The sequence below is a fragment of the Mandrillus leucophaeus genome, unplaced genomic scaffold, assembly GCF_000951045.1.
Source record: "Mandrillus leucophaeus isolate KB7577 unplaced genomic scaffold, Mleu.le_1.0 Scaffold262, whole genome shotgun sequence".
NCBI lineage: Eukaryota > Metazoa > Chordata > Mammalia > Primates > Cercopithecidae > Mandrillus > Mandrillus leucophaeus.
Genome location: NW_012102721.1, coordinates 3,865,419 through 3,883,147, shown reverse-complemented (window position 1 = coordinate 3,883,147; position 17,729 = coordinate 3,865,419). Strand labels below are relative to the sequence as shown.

At 41.4% G+C, this 17,729-nt stretch overlaps 1 protein-coding gene across 1 annotated transcript in view; it reads right to left on the bottom strand.

Annotated features, from left to right (window-relative positions):
- Positions 1–17,729, bottom strand: part of BACE2 (beta-site APP-cleaving enzyme 2) — a 108,688-nt gene that overhangs the window by 6,173 nt on the left and 84,786 nt on the right. The window contains exon 8 of the mRNA XM_011984181.1: positions 12,208–12,376. Within this exon, the coding sequence (XP_011839571.1) occupies positions 12,208–12,376 (169 nt within the window). The remainder of the gene's footprint in view (positions 1–12,207; positions 12,377–17,729) is intronic.

Sequence of the window (17,729 nt, the reverse complement as noted above, 5' to 3'; positions counted from 1 at the left end):
GATTTCATTTATATAAAATCCTAACAAATGCGAACTAGTCTACAGTGACAGAAGGCAGGTCAGTGGTTTCTTGGGAATGGCACGGGGTCCGTAGGACCTGGGAGGCAGGGAAAACAGCTCCATGCGTATGATCACTACCTTGTTTGTGATGGTTTCAAAGGTAAGCACATACGTCACACTTATCAAACTGTATCCTTTCAACATGAACTGTTTATTTTACACCAATTATATCTCAACAAAGCTGTTTTAAAAAGTCAGAAGAATAAGATAATCAAAGCATGTCAAAGAATAACATATCTGATATAATCTCATTGAGATTAGAAAAAAAAATACCAAGGCCGGGCACGGTGGCTCATGCCTGTAATCCCAGCACTTTGGGAGGCCAAGGCAGGTAGATCACCTGAGGTCAGGAGTTCAAGACCAGCCTATGGAGAAACCCCATCTCTACTAAAAATACAAAATTAGCCAGGCGTGGTGACACATGCCTGTAATCCCAGCTACTTGGGAGGCTGAGGCAGGAGAATCGCTTGAACCCGGGAGGCAGAGATTGCGGTAAACTGAGATTGCGTCATTGCAATTCAGCCTGAGCAACAAGAGCAAAGCGCCATCTCTAAAAAAAGGAGAAGAGGAGAAAAACCAAACCAACCTCAGTCACGCTGACTACATGGACATTGATTTTAGTACTGTTCTTCCAGTCGAATGCACGAGTTCATACCCATTTTTTCATATGTGCTGTGTGTGGTGTGTATAATAAAAATGCAAAAAACCCCAATAAAATTAATTTTCTTCAATGCACGTGTATTACTCTTTATTTTTTTGAGATAGGGCCTGGCTGTGTTGCCCAGGCTGGAATGCAGTGGCTATTTATAGGCATGATAGTAGCACACTGCAGCCTCAAACTCCTGAGCTCAAGCCATCCTCCCACCACCTCAGCCTCCCAAGTAGACATGGATCACTTTTATAATTAGAAGTCATGGATTTTGTTTTTAAGTTTTTGAAAAACAGCACCTGTTTAAGATGGTCAGACATAAAGCATTATCTGGGAACAACTGTATTCGCATATTTGCTAGCTAGCTGCTCAGAATTAAAGGAAAGCTGAATTAAAATTCCTTCTGGGGGTTTTTTCCAGGAATGCCATTCACTGCATGGTCTGTACATTGATTCCTTATACTACTAATTCTATGGTTTTAAAGCAGATTCTAACGTTTTACACTGGATTGATTTATGAGAGGCCATTGCATGCACTGGGTGAGAGCATGACCCTGCGGCCAGGCGCCTGGGGTTCCAGTCCTAGCTCCCACATACAAGCTGTGTCATCTGGGACAAGTTACTCAACTTATTTGCCCCCGTTTTGTCATCTAGAAAATGAAGGTAATAACAGCCCCTACAAGTCAGTCTTGTAAGAACAATCAAGTTAATAGATGTTAAGCACTTAGTACAGTCCTGGGTTAAGATCAGTGCTACATAAATGTCCGCTGTTACTAAAATTGTTATTTTTAATTTTTTCATCAATTTTAATTGTGTATTTTCTCTCAAAGGTCAGGATCTGGTTGATAATGAGTGCTGGTGGAAGATCTATAATTTTACCAAGGATAAAAATTAAAATGGTCAGGTCTTTTTCCCTATAGCATACAAAATAATGAGAACTGTCCCGCCACACTGATTATCTGGTACTGAGATGCTTTCTGAGTGGCATGGTTTACTTAGAAGAACATTCAGGAGTTTCAGGACAGAGGTTCTGGACTCAGAGCCAGATTTTTTTTTTTTTTTTTCCCCGCAACCACGTGAAAGCTATATCTGGGGCCCTCAGTGTTCTCTTCTGTAAAATGAGGAAACACAGCTGCCTGATCTATACCTTTGAGGACCCCTGGCTTTGGTATCTGTTGATTGTAGTCTAAGTAGATGGCAGAGGAGTGTCTCTGAAACTCTGCTCTTAACAGCTAGCTTTCCTATTTTTAAACATGAGCATGTACCAGATGATCCACTTTCAACCTGCAGCAAGAAAAATTCACAGTGAAATGGCTGCCATAATCCATCATGTGCCTGAAGTTGTACAAGCTGAGATCTATACAGCTCTTGGGTGCTAAATGTCTCAATCTATAAAAAGAGATGGGTGGTATTTCATAAGCTTTGGATACATTAAAATAACAGAGAGTTGTCAATTTTAACACTCTATTATTTTCGTAGCCGTAGGACACTTGGCCCAGCAACACAGAGGCGGTTGAAAGTGCTCCAGTCCCTAGTATCTGTGTCAGATATGAGACGATGGCCAGAGCCGTAACACACCCTGACCTCCAGCCAATCTGACTGCAGTAATGATTCTCAGCAGGGGTGGGAGTGGGCTGAGGAGAGGCAGGGGCAGCATAAGAGAAGCATCTGGGGAACTTTTTCCAAACTACCTATCACCTTCCCACCCACCACCAACCTGCTATGCCCTGGCTGGAAAAGGCCTGAGGATGTTGACCAGATGTATTTTGAAAAAGCTCCCCAAGAGATTCTAATCAAGCAGCTCCCACTCACTGCTCCCCCAATCCCAACCCTTGGGTTAAGTGTCATCTGACAACCACAAATGACCATGAAAACCAAGATTTAAAAAAAAAAAAAAAAAAAAACACTGCGAGAGAAGGGCAGCTCCCAAAGATTTGGGGTCCTCAAACAGTGGCTGGTGTGAAGGTAGAACCTCTTCCGGTTGCAATACAGAGAAATGAGGATAAAATATAACTTTTTAACTCTATAGCTGAGCCCAAAAGTAAGAGACATTCCTCAACCAGAAATGGGCCCTAGGGCTGGGGTTCCCATGAATAGGAGGGGCGAGAGACTTGACCCTGGGCACCAAGGAGGTGGGCACTGGGGTCAAGATGCCTGTGCAAGCCTTGCCCATTGGTAAAGGAGCTGGGAAATTCTACCAACAAGGAAACCTGGCTCAGCTCACGGGCTAAGAGTTTGGGGGAGGAGGGCCAGAAACTCTCCCATGAGAAATGGAGCCCCTAAACCTCCACCTCAAACATGGCTGGCATCTAAATTCGCAAACCTGGTATACAAATCCTAAGGTTCTCATGGTCTGAGGAAACTCAACAGAAACAAATGCAAAATTGCTTTACAGCAACACTTCACAGCCCAAGGCACACTGAACTCTCTTGGAAGAAAAAGTGTGCTTCCTCTAAATAGAAGCTTACAACAAAAAATTGCAAAGCAAATGAGAAAAAAGCCCCTATGAGAGAGCAGCCAGCAGACACAAAAACAAGATGAACTCCCCATCAGTGATGGAAAAATAGAACAATGTGCACAAGATTATACCATAGCTATGTTTAAAGTGACTAAAAACCCATTAAAATACAATTTTTTTTTTTTTTTTTTTTACTAAACAGGATGGTTCAAAAGTTCATAAAAGAAAAGAAAAATTAAGAAAGAAGAGTTGGAAAGTTCTGAAAAAGAATAATGAAAAGGAACTAATACTGTAAGATATATCAATGGAAGAGTACAGAAAATCCAGAAATAGATATACATCTCCCAAATATTTACTAGAATTTGGTATGCAGTAATTTTAGGATTTAAAGTAAAAAAAAAAGAGATAAATTATTTGATAAATGTTATAACAATGGAGTAGTCATCCTAGAGGAAAGAAGTTTAATCCACACATTCTATGCCAAGTTAAATCAAACATAAAAGCACTTGAATAAGTCACAGAGCACTTTTAGTGAAGAAAACCATTTAAAAGGGAACAGTAGTCCCAAGACCCTTAAAGCAAAATAGCAAACTATTTAAATATACAAAGTAAACATTTTTTACACTAAAACATGTCATAAGCAAAGTTTTAAAAATTTACAATTGAGACAGAAATTATAGGTTCTTTTTCCTCCAAGCATATCGTTAATTACTCCAGTACATAAAGAGTTCCTACAAATTAATACAAAAAAAGAATCCAACAGAAAACAATAGGCAAAGATATGAGTGGGTAGTTCATAGAAAAGGACAAATAATGACCTTAGTCATTGAAAAGAAACTCAATCTCACTCATAGAAAGTGACACAAATTAAAACTACACTGAGATCATTTTTCATCTGTCAGATGACCAAAATTTCCAAGTTTGGTAACACCAGGTTGGTGGGCTGACTGGAGAAACAGGTCATCATCTACATTACAAGAGAAGGTATGGCCAGGTACCAACGAGTAGAAGCTCTACGGAAGGTAACAAAGTGATATTCATTAAAATTATAAATATTTATAGCCTTTAACTCTGCAATTCTAATTTAACCTAGATGTATACTTCCATATATGCGAATGATATGTATAAATGGTGTTCACTGCAGTATTATTTGTAACAACAAAGGACTTAACCTAAATGCCTATCAATAATGAACTGGTTAAATAAATTAGGCACACCCATATAATAGACTATGAGGTATGATTACCTCTGAGGGAGAGGGACTATGTACTATATTGTACCTTCTGAATATTACCTAGCCTTTTAAATTAAATAAAAACTAAAACGAAGATAAAGGAAATCCAAGTCACAATAAAACTGTTACAAAACACTATAGAAAAGTTAACTGGCATATTTGTTTATTTGTTTATTTAGAGTCAGCCTGTCTCCCAGGCTGGAGTGCAGTGGCGTGATCATGGCTCTCTGCAGCCTTGACCTCCTGAGCTCAAGTGATCTTCCTGCCTCAGCCTCTTGTGTAGCTGGAACCATAGGTATGCTCCACCATGCTTGGCTAACCTTTAGATTTTTTGTACACAGGGTCTTACTTTGTTGTTGATATGGTTTGGCTCTGTGTCCCCATCCAAATCTCATGTTGAATTGGGATCCCAGGTGTTGGAGGTAGGGCCTGGTGGGAGGTGACTGGATCATGGGGGTGGTTTCTAATGGTTTAACACCACCCCCCAGTATTGTCTCATGATAGAGTTCTCTCAAGATATGGTTGTGCACCATCCCCTTCTCTCTCTCTCTCTCTCTCTCTCTACCCCCTGCTCTGGCCATGTGAAGACTGTGCCTGCTTCGCTTTCTTCTTCTGCCAAAATTGTAAGTTTCTTGAGGCCTCCCAAGAAGCAGAAGTCTGTACAGCCTGCAGAACCATGAGCTGGTTAAACCTCTTTTCTTAATCAATTACCCAGTCCCAGGTATGTCTTTATAGCAGCGTGGGAATGAACTAACACAGTTGCCCAGGCTGGTCTTGAACTTCCGGACTCGAGTGATCCTCCTGCCTCGGCCTCCTAAAGTTCTGGGATTACAGGTATGAGCCACTGTGCCCGGCTATGGTATATTTGGAAAAGTATGAGATGTAATTTCTAGAAATGAAAAATATAGTCATTGAAATGAAAAACTGAAAAGAAAAAAAAGACCCCCAAAACCAAAGACAATTAAAGAATCCAAAAATAATAAAAATAATAAAAAGTATTAAAAAATCTCACTGAATAGGTTAAATAGTAGATTGAACATATCTGAACAGAGAATTAGGCCAATATAAAATGTATCTGAAGAAATTACACAGAATGCAGCAAAGATAGAAAGGAAAACATAAATGAAGGGTCAAGTGACCTGAAATAAATAATGAGAAATCTCATTACTTGATATGAGAGATCCAGAAGAAGAGACTAGAAAGAATGTGCATGAAGCAATAGTGGAAGAGGTAACAGCTGAGAATTCTCTAAGATTGATGACAAAAGACATGAGTTGTCAGATTCAGAGAAGGTAAAGGGTATAGCACGATGGGAAAACATGCTATACCTAGACACATCATGGTGAAACTTCAGAACACTATTCAGAACACTAGAAATTTAAAACAAAAGCAGTCTTACCAGTAACTAAGGAGAAGCAACAGATTACCCTTAAAGGTACAACAATTAAGACCAACTAGGGTCTTTTCTTCAGCAATCATCATGGCCAGAGGACAATGAAACTGAATCTTCAAAACACTAAGGGAACATGGGCAACCTAGAATTCCATGTATAGCTAAATTGTGATGCAGAATTGAGGCAAAATAAAATTTACCTTTCATAGTTTTTAATAAAAGACGTCCAAAAGCACATTCTTCAGCAGAAAGAAAATTGCTGTGCGGTGTTCCACTGAATGGCAAGTCAACAATTGTTTACCTGTTTTCCTTTGGTTGACTTTTGGGATGTTTCTATTTTGATAAAAGTGATGGTTTTATGTATTTATGTAACTACTAAAGTTTGTATTACTTTAGTCATTTTATGTGTAAAGCTGTTGTGAACTGTCTAGTTACGTCTCAGTACACTTACACATTCACTTCTCCTTTGCGTACACCTAAGAGTGACAACTGCTGGATTATAGAGTAGGCATATGCTGAATGTTGATTATAGAGTAGGCATATGTTTAATGTGGAAATGGTCAAAAAGTTTTTCTATTCATACTGAATACTTTTCAGAAACTGGGAATCCCTAAATTTAGGATTGAGAAGGAAATTCCACAAACCTATCCTATGCATAATGCTCCATGGTACAAAATGAGAAATATTTCCTTTAAATTAAGAAAAAAGACAAAAATGTCCATTATCACCATTTGAATTCAATATTGTCTCAGAGGGCATCACAAAAAATATAAATAAAAGATATGAAGATTACAAGTGATTTAAAATATATTATTTGCAGATCATATGGCTGTTTTAATAGAAAATCCTAATGACTCTAAAAACCATTTCTAAAAAAGAGAACTTAGCAATGTGGCTGGATATAAGATTAATACATAAAAACTGCATACCCATATTCCCAACAGCCCACAAGAAAATGCAATGTAAAATAATCTCACTTGTGGTAAGAACTAAGAGGTACATAGGAATAAGTCTATGTGTGAATCTTTCTGGACAAAATTACAAAACACTGCAGTAGGACATAAAAGAAGACCTAAACAAATGAAAAGATGGGGTACATTCATAGGGGAAACTTGATATGGTAAAGATTTGGTTTCCTCTCAAGTTAATTCTATAAGTTCAATGCAGTTCTAATAGAAATCCCAACAGCGTTTTTCAGGGGTCTCGACAAGCTGAATAAAACGGCAAAAGTAGCCAAGAGAACTCCCAAGAAGAATAAGAAGGGTCAAGTCCCTGCCAGATATTGTCCTATAACTAAAAAAAAAATAATAAAACTACATAGCTTAGCCCAGGGATAGACAACTTGACCAGTGGAATGGAACAGAATGCTCAGAAGTAGGCTCAGGCATAAATGGGGACTTGGTACATGACAAAGATGCTATTAAAATTCATTAGATACCTTGCAAAAAACATTTAACTGAAGTCTAATTAAGACTCTAGACTTAAGTTCAAGGAAATATGAAGTAAAATCAATGCAGTATATCATTAGGAAACAGATAAAACTGAATATGATACATTCTATAAGAGAACTGGCCTTCCGAAACAAAATAAAAAGCAAAACAGCTAATGAAAACATTTTGGGGATACCTGGGGAAATCTGCATGTGGCCAACACAGTCATGATATTTAGCAAATACTATTAATTTTTTAGGTGTGATTATGGTATTGTGGTTATATAGGAGGATGTCTTTATTTTTAAGATGCATAATGAAATATTTAGGGATGAAAGTCATGATATCTGCAACTTATTTGCAAATGGTTCAGCAAAAGCTACATACTCACCTATACACACATACTGATATATGGCAAAATGTTAAAAGTTACTAAATCTAGATGGTTGGTATGCAGAACAGCATGATATTGTTTTTAGTCTTTTCTGTATATTTTTTTTTCATAAAAAATTGGAAAAATCAGAGGGGAAAACATTATATATTCAATAAGGATGCTGAGAAAATGGAATGTCCTTATAAAAATTAATTTCCTAATTCACATTTTGGAAGAAAATAAGAAAAAAGTATACAATATATTTAGAAGAAAAAAATCCCTATTTTGTTGGATTAAGGAAGTATTTCTTAAATAAGGCACATGGCATAATTCATGAGAGAAATACTGGTAAATTTGATTTCACTAAATTAAAGACACATATAAATAAAAGGCACCAAAACAAAGTAAAAAGAAAAGTCAGGGAGACTAGTTAGTATAACTCAGAAAAATTAATATCTCAGAAATATAAGGAACTCATGTCTATCAGTAAAAAATATGGGCAGAAAAATGTGTGCACTCTATTAGAAAAATTCACCCTCAAAGAAGCTCAAACATCCCAAAACATATCCAAAGTTGTGTGATCTTGAAAATAATCAACTAAAATGTGACACTATTGCACATACATGGATTAGCAAAACACAAAGACAAAACAAATATAGTAATGCTTTTAAGGAATGGAAATTCTCATATAAGGCTGATGTTCCAGCTACTTTAAAGAAAAATTTGACCGCAGCCAATAACACTGAAGAGTTACATATTAAATCATTTAGAAATTCCGTATCTAGATGATCTCATTCACCTACACAAAGATGTTCACTGCAGTACTGTTTATAATTGCCAATACATAAATAATCCAAATGTTAATTAAGATAAAAATGGGTAATCTGGGTACATTCATAAACCGAGATACTACGCAGTCAAAACAAATAACCTAGAAGTCATATCAATATGGAAAATCTATAAAATGTAATGTCAAACAATAAAGTCAAGTTGACAAACAATACACACTACCACAGCATTCCTATAAATTAAAAAAAAACCAAACCAAACAAACAAATCAACCAACCTAGGCTTTGTGATAAGTATATGGTAGGACGTTTCCAAGATGACTGCGAATGACCCCTGCCTCCTTGCATTTACCTGCGTCGTCCCCTCCCACATCATATCAGGGTCATTCTGTGTGACCAACAGAGTAGGGTAGAAGTGAGAACATGCTGCTTCCAAGATTAGGTGATGAAAACCTGGGGTTTCTGTCCTGGGTGCTCTGTCATGCTCTCTTGGATCACTTGCTCAGGGTTGACCAGAGGACATCAGGCAGTCCTGGGGTGAGGTACAAATGGTGAGGGAAGCGTGGCTCCTGCCACCACGACAGCAAGCTTGGAACTAGCTCCTACAATAGACTTCAGACAGCTGTAGCCTCATAAGCAGTGGTGGGCCAGAGACACCTAGCTAAGCCCCTCACCAATTCCTGGCCCTCAGAAACTCCACGAGATGGCCAGGCATGGTGGCTGACGCCTGTAATCCCAGTACTTTGAGATGCCAAGGTGGGAGGATCGCTTGAGCCCAAGGGTTCAAGACCAGCCTGGGGAACATGTCGAAACCCCGTCTCTACAGAAAATACCAAAAATGTTCTGGGCATGGTGCCTGGACTACACATGCCTGTAGTCCCAGGTACTTGGGAGGCTGAGGTGGGAGGATCGCTTGAGCCTGGGAGAAGGTTGCACTGAGCCAAGATCATGCCACTGCACTCCAGCCTGGTAACAGAGTGAGACCCTGTCTTTTAAAAACAAAACAAAAAACAAAGCCAGGCTGGGTGTGGTGGCACATGCTTGTAAACCTAGCACTTTGGGAGGCCATGGCAGGGCAGTCGATCACTTGAGCCTGGGAGCTGGAGACCAGCCTGGTCAACATGGCAAAACCCCCTCTACAGAAAACACAAAAAATTATCTGGGGCAGTGGTGCACACCTGTAGTCCCAGCTACTCAGGAGGTTAAGGTCAGAGGATCACCTGAACCAGGGAGGTTGAGGCTAAAGTGAGCCCTGATCATGCCATTGCACTATACTCTAGCCTGAGTGACAGAGCAAGACCCTGTCTCAAAAAAAAAAAAAAAAGAAAAAAAAGAAAGAAAAGAAAAGAAAGAAACTGCAGAATGTGATAGAGAGTTGTGACATTGGGGCTAAGTTGTTACATAGCAACAGCTAATTAATACAAGGTGTTCATGCCCATCTAGTAAAATTATAAGTATATAGTAATTCAGATAAGAATATACACTAATCTCAGGATAATGAGTAATGCTGGGGAAGGGGGTGGGCTGAGACTTTAGTTATACTTGGTTTTTTATGTCTAAGACAAATTTTAAAGAAAATATGACAAGATATTAAATCTAGATATTCCATAAATGCACATAGTATATGATTTTCTGTAACTGAAGGTTTTTTTGTTACTTAGACATTCCATAATGAAAAATAAACACTTAAAAAAAGAAAGGCAGTATAGCTATTCCATTTATTAGGGTTCTGTCGAGCACTGTCTGGGGCCTTTAATTGCAGCCCTGAGGAAAGTAATTACTTTAATGGCTAAACAATCCACATGGAAGAGGAGACATATATAAGCGTATTTTCCCACGGCTGGTAGAATCTAACATTTAAGTACCAAAACGTCAAATACATTTTTTTAAAAGGAAGAAAAAGTGTATATAAGAGCATCTAGCAAATAACTCACAGTGAAATTCAGGCAAAAAAAGTTGCCCTGCCTAGAGACTCCTAATATTACACCCTTTTCAACAGTAATTCACTTAGTAAACAAATGGTTATTAGACTCTGCAGTATTAAGTGGACACTCTAACAGCTGTTGCCATAGTAGCCTTTACTTTAATGATATTTAACGAGAGAACAGAAATTGTGGGCAAAATTGCTTAAGTTCTTAGATTCCCTTGGTTAAAAAGAAGTAGAATAGTCACAGTTGGGAAATTCAGTGATATTTCAGTCCCGCTTGCTGCCACAGAGAAAGGTCTCACTCAATGATAACTGAACAGGCTGAAAGAGTTACTGCACACGCAAAACGTAAACATTTACTCATAGCAAAGATAAAAAACATGACAATGGGAAGGGTTCCAAGTCTGCTCACAAATGCAAAGTGAGATACGTCGGCGTGGATATTTATGAAGACATGTCACGATGTGTCATATACATACACTGGTTGGGATGATTTTATTTATATAGAATATGAATTGGCCTAATAGTCCATGTGCAATCTTTCCTTTTAATATTTCTATTCTCTCAATTGTTACTTTACTTTTCTGAAATGCCACTCTGCTAAAGCCAGTTAATGAAGCATCCCTTATCTGCTTTATTTACCAGGAGTCCTGTTTTAAGACCATGTTTTAGACATTAAAAAATAGTAACTGAAATCTCTCCTGACCAGAATAATTCAGCTGTGATCACTTGGCATTTGGCCTGTGCACCTCATCCTGGCAGCTCTACACCTGGATTGAGATCAGAGGGAAGGTCTGAGTTGAGGCTCCCAGGATGGCCCAGCACTCTCACCTGTCCTCCAACAGTATCTCATATCCATCAAATTCCTACAAAACCCCCTTTCCTTCAACCACATGGTAATCTTGTATTTCTGTATCGATTCCCAAGTTTTCTTCTATTCTACCTCCTTGTCATTGATTCTTGTTTGACCTCACACTTAATTTTTCTCTCCTTTCACATATCACCAGCACAACTTTGGAATTCCATTCTGCTCCTGACTTCAAATCCAATGTACCAATTTATTTATTTATTTACTTTTTCCAGTCCCTTGACATCTTATTTTGAAAGGCTGCAATTCTCCTGGCCACTTTTCTGATTCAGGCTCTTCCTCCACTTGTCTCCAGCAATTCAATCTCATGCCCACTTCTGTGATTTGCCTCTGCCTCGCAGGCTTGAACTGTCAGTCAGAAATACCCAGTCCTCCCATTAAGCTGTGTGCGGTGTGAGCACTCCGTTTCAAGCAAACTGTGAAATCTGAAGACATTTTCAAGCTTATGGGGTTTCTCTATCCTCTTGACTTTCTCGTGCTCTCCTGGTTTCTCTGAAGACCTGCCAACCCTCCAGCTAGACTGCAGAGTCATGCTGCGGGCCGCCCTCACACATCTTTCAAAGGAATCCCACGACAAACAGGGGCTCCTTGGTCTCATTATGTTAGGATTTCAAGAAATCGCAGTGATAGGTGTTCATTTCCTATTTCAAAATGAGGACAGCTTTAAGGACAAATTAATGTACACAGCTTATATGTGAAATTTCTTCCTTACTCATTTTGCTTTAACTGTCGAAAAATTGCAATTCAACTCCAAAGCTCCATGGCGTATTTTTACTCCTAGTGACTATCAGGACTCACACTCAGTAAGCATTTCCCATGTGCCAAGCACTGAAGTTTCACATGGATGATGTCATCTAATTCTCTCAGCAATCCCATGATCCATTTTATTGAGAAGATTTTGATCACTGGTGATAGGAATGAGTGAAACAATTCAATGGTAATTGATTTGCCATCAAGAACTGCTTCCAAGTCAGGACATTTACATAAAGGATCTTTTTGGGGATCCCTGTTCACTGCTAGAATCGCTCACCTGCACAGGGGCTCGCTGCGAAGCCCACCCTCTTCCGGGCTCTGTCGAAGATGACGTAGAAGCCCTCCATCACCGTGGCACCGATCACCAGCGCATTTGTGGAAGGGGAAATGCCGAATCGGTAACATTCATAATTCAGGCCGGCCCCCATCATGGGCTGAATGTAAAGCTGTTTGTCGGAGAGGAGAGAGCAAACAAGAAAAAGCACAAATCAGGCAACATCACAAAACTGCTGAAGTCACACTCATGCTCAGGACCCTCCCAGGTGCTGGGGGAATTCACGGGGAAAGAAAGATGATCTCATTCCTGCCATCCAGGAGGAGAGAAGATCAAAAGCATGGTGATCAATATTATTGATCAGTGACAAAGCAGGTGACCCGTATGCATCCCCTGGAGTTCCACACAGGTGCACACACCCAGAAGACGTCTGTCTGTCTGCTGACAAAAAGAGTCAAACTCTAAAATATTTTGAAGGGATTTATTCTGAGCCAAGTGTGAATAACTATGGCCCCCCATGAGACAGCCTCAGCAGGTCCTGAAAACATGTGCCCAAGGTGGTTGGTTTTATACAATTTTGAGACACATGAGACATCAAACACTTTTAAGATGTACATTGGTTTGGTTCAGAAAGGCAGGACAAGTCAAAGTGGAGCTTCTGGGTTAGAGGTAAATTTAAAAATTTTCTGGTTGATAATTGGTTAAGTTTATCTAACCTAGGATCAATAGAAAGGAAATGTTTGGACTAAGAGAAAGGATTGTGGAGACCAAAGTTTTATTGTGCAGAGGAAGCTTTTAGCTAATAGGCTGTGAAGAGAAGAGGTTGTGCATTGTGTCTTACAGAATTTAAAAGGGTGCCTTCATATACCCCATGAAATACTATGCAGCCATAAAAAAGGATGAGTTCATGTCCTTTGCAGGGACATGGATGAAGCTGAAAACCATCGTTCTCAGCAAACTAACACAGGAACAGAAAACCAAACACCACATGTTCTCACTCACAAGTGGGAGTTGAACAATGAGAACACATGGACATATGGAGGGGAACATCACACACTGGGACCTGTCAGGGGGTGGGGGACTAGGGGAGGGATAACATTAGGAGAAATACCTAATGTAGGTGGCGGGTTGATGGGTACAACAAACCACCATGCCACATGTATACCTATGTAACAAACGTGCACATTCTGCATATGTATCCCAGAACTTAAAGTATTTATGTATTAAAAAAAATAAAGGTTGCCTGACTCTTAGTTGATTATCTTCTGGATCTGGAAAGAATAAAAAAAGGGAAAAGGGGAGTCTCTGTAGAACGTAGATTTTTCTCACAAGAGACAACTCTGCAGGGCAATTTCAAAATATGAAACGGAAATCTATTTGGGGTTAAAATATTTTGATTTCTTTCCTTATTCGTTATGTGATGTCATGCCAGAGCCAGGCTAGAAAGCAGGCCATGTTATACAAGGTTGAATAAAACCCCTCTGGCAAGACTTTACGGTTTGTAGGGTGAGCTCCCCAGGCCCCTTAGGTAGGAATTTGGGCAAGAGAATTTAAAAAAAAGTCAGAGTTTAGTCCTCATGTCCATCTGGCCATCTGGCTATCTGCCCAGAGGTTATCCGCTGAGGACTTCACATGGCTCAGATGCTGCCCTCTGCACCAGCACTATGGTGGTGAAGGACACACAGTCCCACCAGGCACTAACCACAGCGTGGGAAGTGCCACCACAGACCCCTCTATGGGTACTGCTGACCGCTAATCACTTCCTCTGTGTGGAAACTTTCTTCACTTATACTCTAAGGGGCCACATTCTTCTTCTCCCTAACTCCCTGGCTGCTCCTTCTCAGGCACCTGTATTGGATTTCCCTCACCTTCCTCCCCTGCAAGCATCAGAGCACTCTCAGGTTCTGGCCTCCTCTCAATCTTCCCTCCTTGGGTGACCCATCTGGCCCTACCCCATGGCCCTAGGTCACCCCGTGATCTAGCCTGAGACTCCCAACTGCTCCTCTCCAGCCCAGACCTGGGCCACCATTGCCACACGCTTGTGTCTGCCTGCCTGTCCACCTCTCAATCGGCATCTCCTGTGTAACCTGAACACTGGCTGTTCCCCCCAAATCAGACCTCTCCCACAGTTCTCTGTCTCAGTAAATTCATGATTCATCCAGTTACTCAGGCCCTAAAGTGCTGGGCCAGTCCTTTTCTCTCTTACCCTACCTGCAGACTGTAACTAGACTCCTGTGAGCCTTCCCGTGAAACCGGAGTGGAATCTAATCACTCCCTCGCCCGACTCAGGCCAAGTCCTCACTGTCCTGTCCTTCGGGATCCACTGCAATCTCTCCTAGCTGGCCCAGAGCCCATCATGCACCCCTCAGGCAGAGTTTTAAAAGTAGGCAGCCTGACGGAGGCAGGACGATTTCCTCAGTGAAAAGAGGAAGGAGTAATCAACACCAGAGAGAAGACAGCATCTGTGGGTCACAAGTTCTGCCGTTCAGGAGGGCCAGTTCCCACAGGTGCTGTGCAGTGTTAAATGTAGTCGAGTCGGCCACTGATATCCCTGGAGCCAAGAGTATGCGGGGAAATGGGTCTAACCTTAACACAATCAGTGAGCAAATCAGTATCCTATCAGCAGTAACAATTTCTTGGCTTTTGAATAGCAAATAATTCAAATGCCGGCAATTAGAGAGTATAGCAGCTGAGTATGACAAAATGCCACTTGTTTGGAGAAAAGCAAGAGTGCAAAATGAGTAAGCAAATGAACCTTTCTGTGAGTAATGATTAGCCTTAAAGGGCAGAGGTAGGAAGAAAGACTTGGAGGAAAAAGGCAGACACACTAATACACAAGAGTCCTGGGCCTTCTGGCTGTAGAGGGTTTGAGGGACTGCGAGGGGTGATTTTGGAGGGAGCAGAAAAGACTGAGAAGAGACCAGCAGGGAGGGGCTACCATGTGACCACTCTGAAGAGCAGGTCAAGTAGGGACAAAGCACAAGCTATGAAGCAACCTCAGAGCTCCCCTGTGGGCTGGCGGCTGCTGTTTTTTAACAGGCCACATAGGATTCAGCCCATGGGCTGTTGGAAAATAGTGTTGAGTATGGACAAAGTTTAAAGTAATTGCTTTGGACTTGACTCTTTTCTGCAGGGGCAATCGTTTGCCCACTTATTAGGGCTCGTGTTTGAGAGATCCCAGGTAGGGCCCCATCCTAAACCTCTGAGGACAAGAACGCTGTCGGTTTCCCTTGGTGTTAGAAAGGCTGCTGGGCAGAGCCTTTCTGCTGGGAAACGTGGAGCGTGTGGGGTCTCACCAGGTGATCTTTCCCAGCTTCCTATGGGAGTCCCCTCCCAGAAAGCGAATGGAAAGCAAGTGGAACGTGATGCTGAGTAAGAAAATCAGGAAAACAGCAGGCAAAGTGGATTTTTAAAAATAAAAAAATGGGAACATGTCGAAGTCAACCAAAAAATATCTACCATTATAAGTGAAAGCAATAATGAATTCTTAGGCAGAGATGTGCAAATGAGATGAAATGCTCCCAAACCTCTCTCATTCTGCTCCTGAGCTTGCCCAGTGCTGGGTCCTAAAAGCTATTGAGGAAGTCAAGCAACCCTTCCCAGCTGTGACCCACCTGGACTGAGAGGTTTCCCCCAAATGCCTGCCTTCTCCTCCTGCTTCTTATGAGTACTTGGTGCCTGATATTTATTTAGCAGTACACACCTGGGTCCTCAAGCTGGGTTTTGACATTATTACACACCACACTGATGAAATAATGTCCACATTTTGTCGCTGTACCAGCCAAAATGTAATCATCAAGATAACATTTTTTTTTTTTTTTTTGAGATGGAGTCTCATGCTGTCATCCAGGCTGGAGTGCAGTGGCACGATCTCAGCTCACTGCAACCTCTGCCTCCCAGGTTCAAGCGATTCTCCTGCCTCAGCCTCCCAGGTAGCTGAGTCCACATCACCAAGCCCAATTAATTTTTTGTATTTTTAGTAGAGATGGGGTTTCACCGTGTTTCCCAGGCTAGTCTCAAACTCCTGACCTTGTGATTCACCCTCCTCGGCCTCCCAAAGTGCTGGGATTACAGGCGTGAGCCATGGCGCCGGGCCAAGAGCACATGATATTAAAGATGCTGAAAACATAGCATTGTAGCATCACTTAGTGCAGTGCCATTCACCCAAGGATACTGCATTCTTCTGAAAATGTCTTTGGTAGGTATTATTGTTTCTCCTTTATAGTTAAAGAGACACAGGCAGGGCTAAATGCTTTGCTCAAAGTTACGGCGTGAGGGAAGGGCAGTGCTGAGCGTGTAACTCAAGCCTCTCCTGAGAGCGTGGTGTCTCCTGTTGGCCTGAATTTCTCCTGAAGCTTTCAATCCTTTCCCCAAGATCTCTCCTTTTCTGGAAAGCACATCCCTACAATGTAAAGATGAAAATGGGAAAAGGCAGTAGTATCATTTACTTTTTTTCTCCCGAAATTACGCCTCCTTCCTTGTCCCTGCAGTCCAACTCCCTTTATCTCAAAGTCATCAAATTGCAACAAAGACACATTGATGTGTCCATTCCACAAACAGTTCTGATGTACTTTCCCTCCACTGCCTGGTGGAGTTGGGGAAGGAAGGACGATCTTTTACACCCCACAGTTTTCATCTTCAAGGAATTTATAATTAATTGAAAACGAAATAGAAGTTAAGAAAAGAGAAGTCAAATGAAAAAGGCAACGGCATAAAACGTACCCTAAAGATAAGATTCCACGCCAGATGAGCAGACCAGAAAATATGCGTGCTGAGTGGGAGGTGCAACCTCACAAATGGGTTATTCTGCTCGGCATAGTTTCAACAAAAGCTGGGTTGTTTGAGTTTAGTCTTAAAGGATGGGAAGATTCTGGATATACGGGTGGAGTACGGAAGGGAGGGCATTTCAGGCAGGGGGGTTGGTGGAACAGAGCTTAGGAGAGAGGCCTTGAAGGTCAGTGGCCACCCGGCAGAGGGTCGGGGTACAGCAAAAACACTGGGGAACTAGGAGGGGTCTGGTGGGAGGCCATGGACAGCGATGCCAGGAGCGAGCCCTGAGCATTTAAATTGTGGGGACGCACTGCTTACTCATAGCAGGGGAGGCTCGGGTGAAAGTGGTGGTCTAGGAAGATTAATCTGATGACAGTTTCAAAAAGAAGAGAGGGTCGGGGCTTGGGAGCACAGCAGTACTCTGCAGGTTACAGAGGTGCTGGTGAGAGCCACATGCATGAGGGCTCAGTAACGGAGGGGAGGAGGAAGAGGTGAGAAATGGAACTGAGGAAGACAGACGTGGTCCATTTCATTAGACGTGTAGGATAAACAGGGAGTCAGTGGGTACTGGGAGTGTAGGAAAAAAATGACGTCTTCATCTTGGACATTCCAGTTTTTTTTTCTTTTTTTTTTGAGACAGAGTCTTGCTCTGTCGCCCATGCTGGAGTGCAGTGGCTGGATCTCAGCTCACTGCAAGCTCCGCCTCCCAGGTTCACGCCATTCTCCTGCCTCAGCCTCCCGAGTAGCTGGGACTA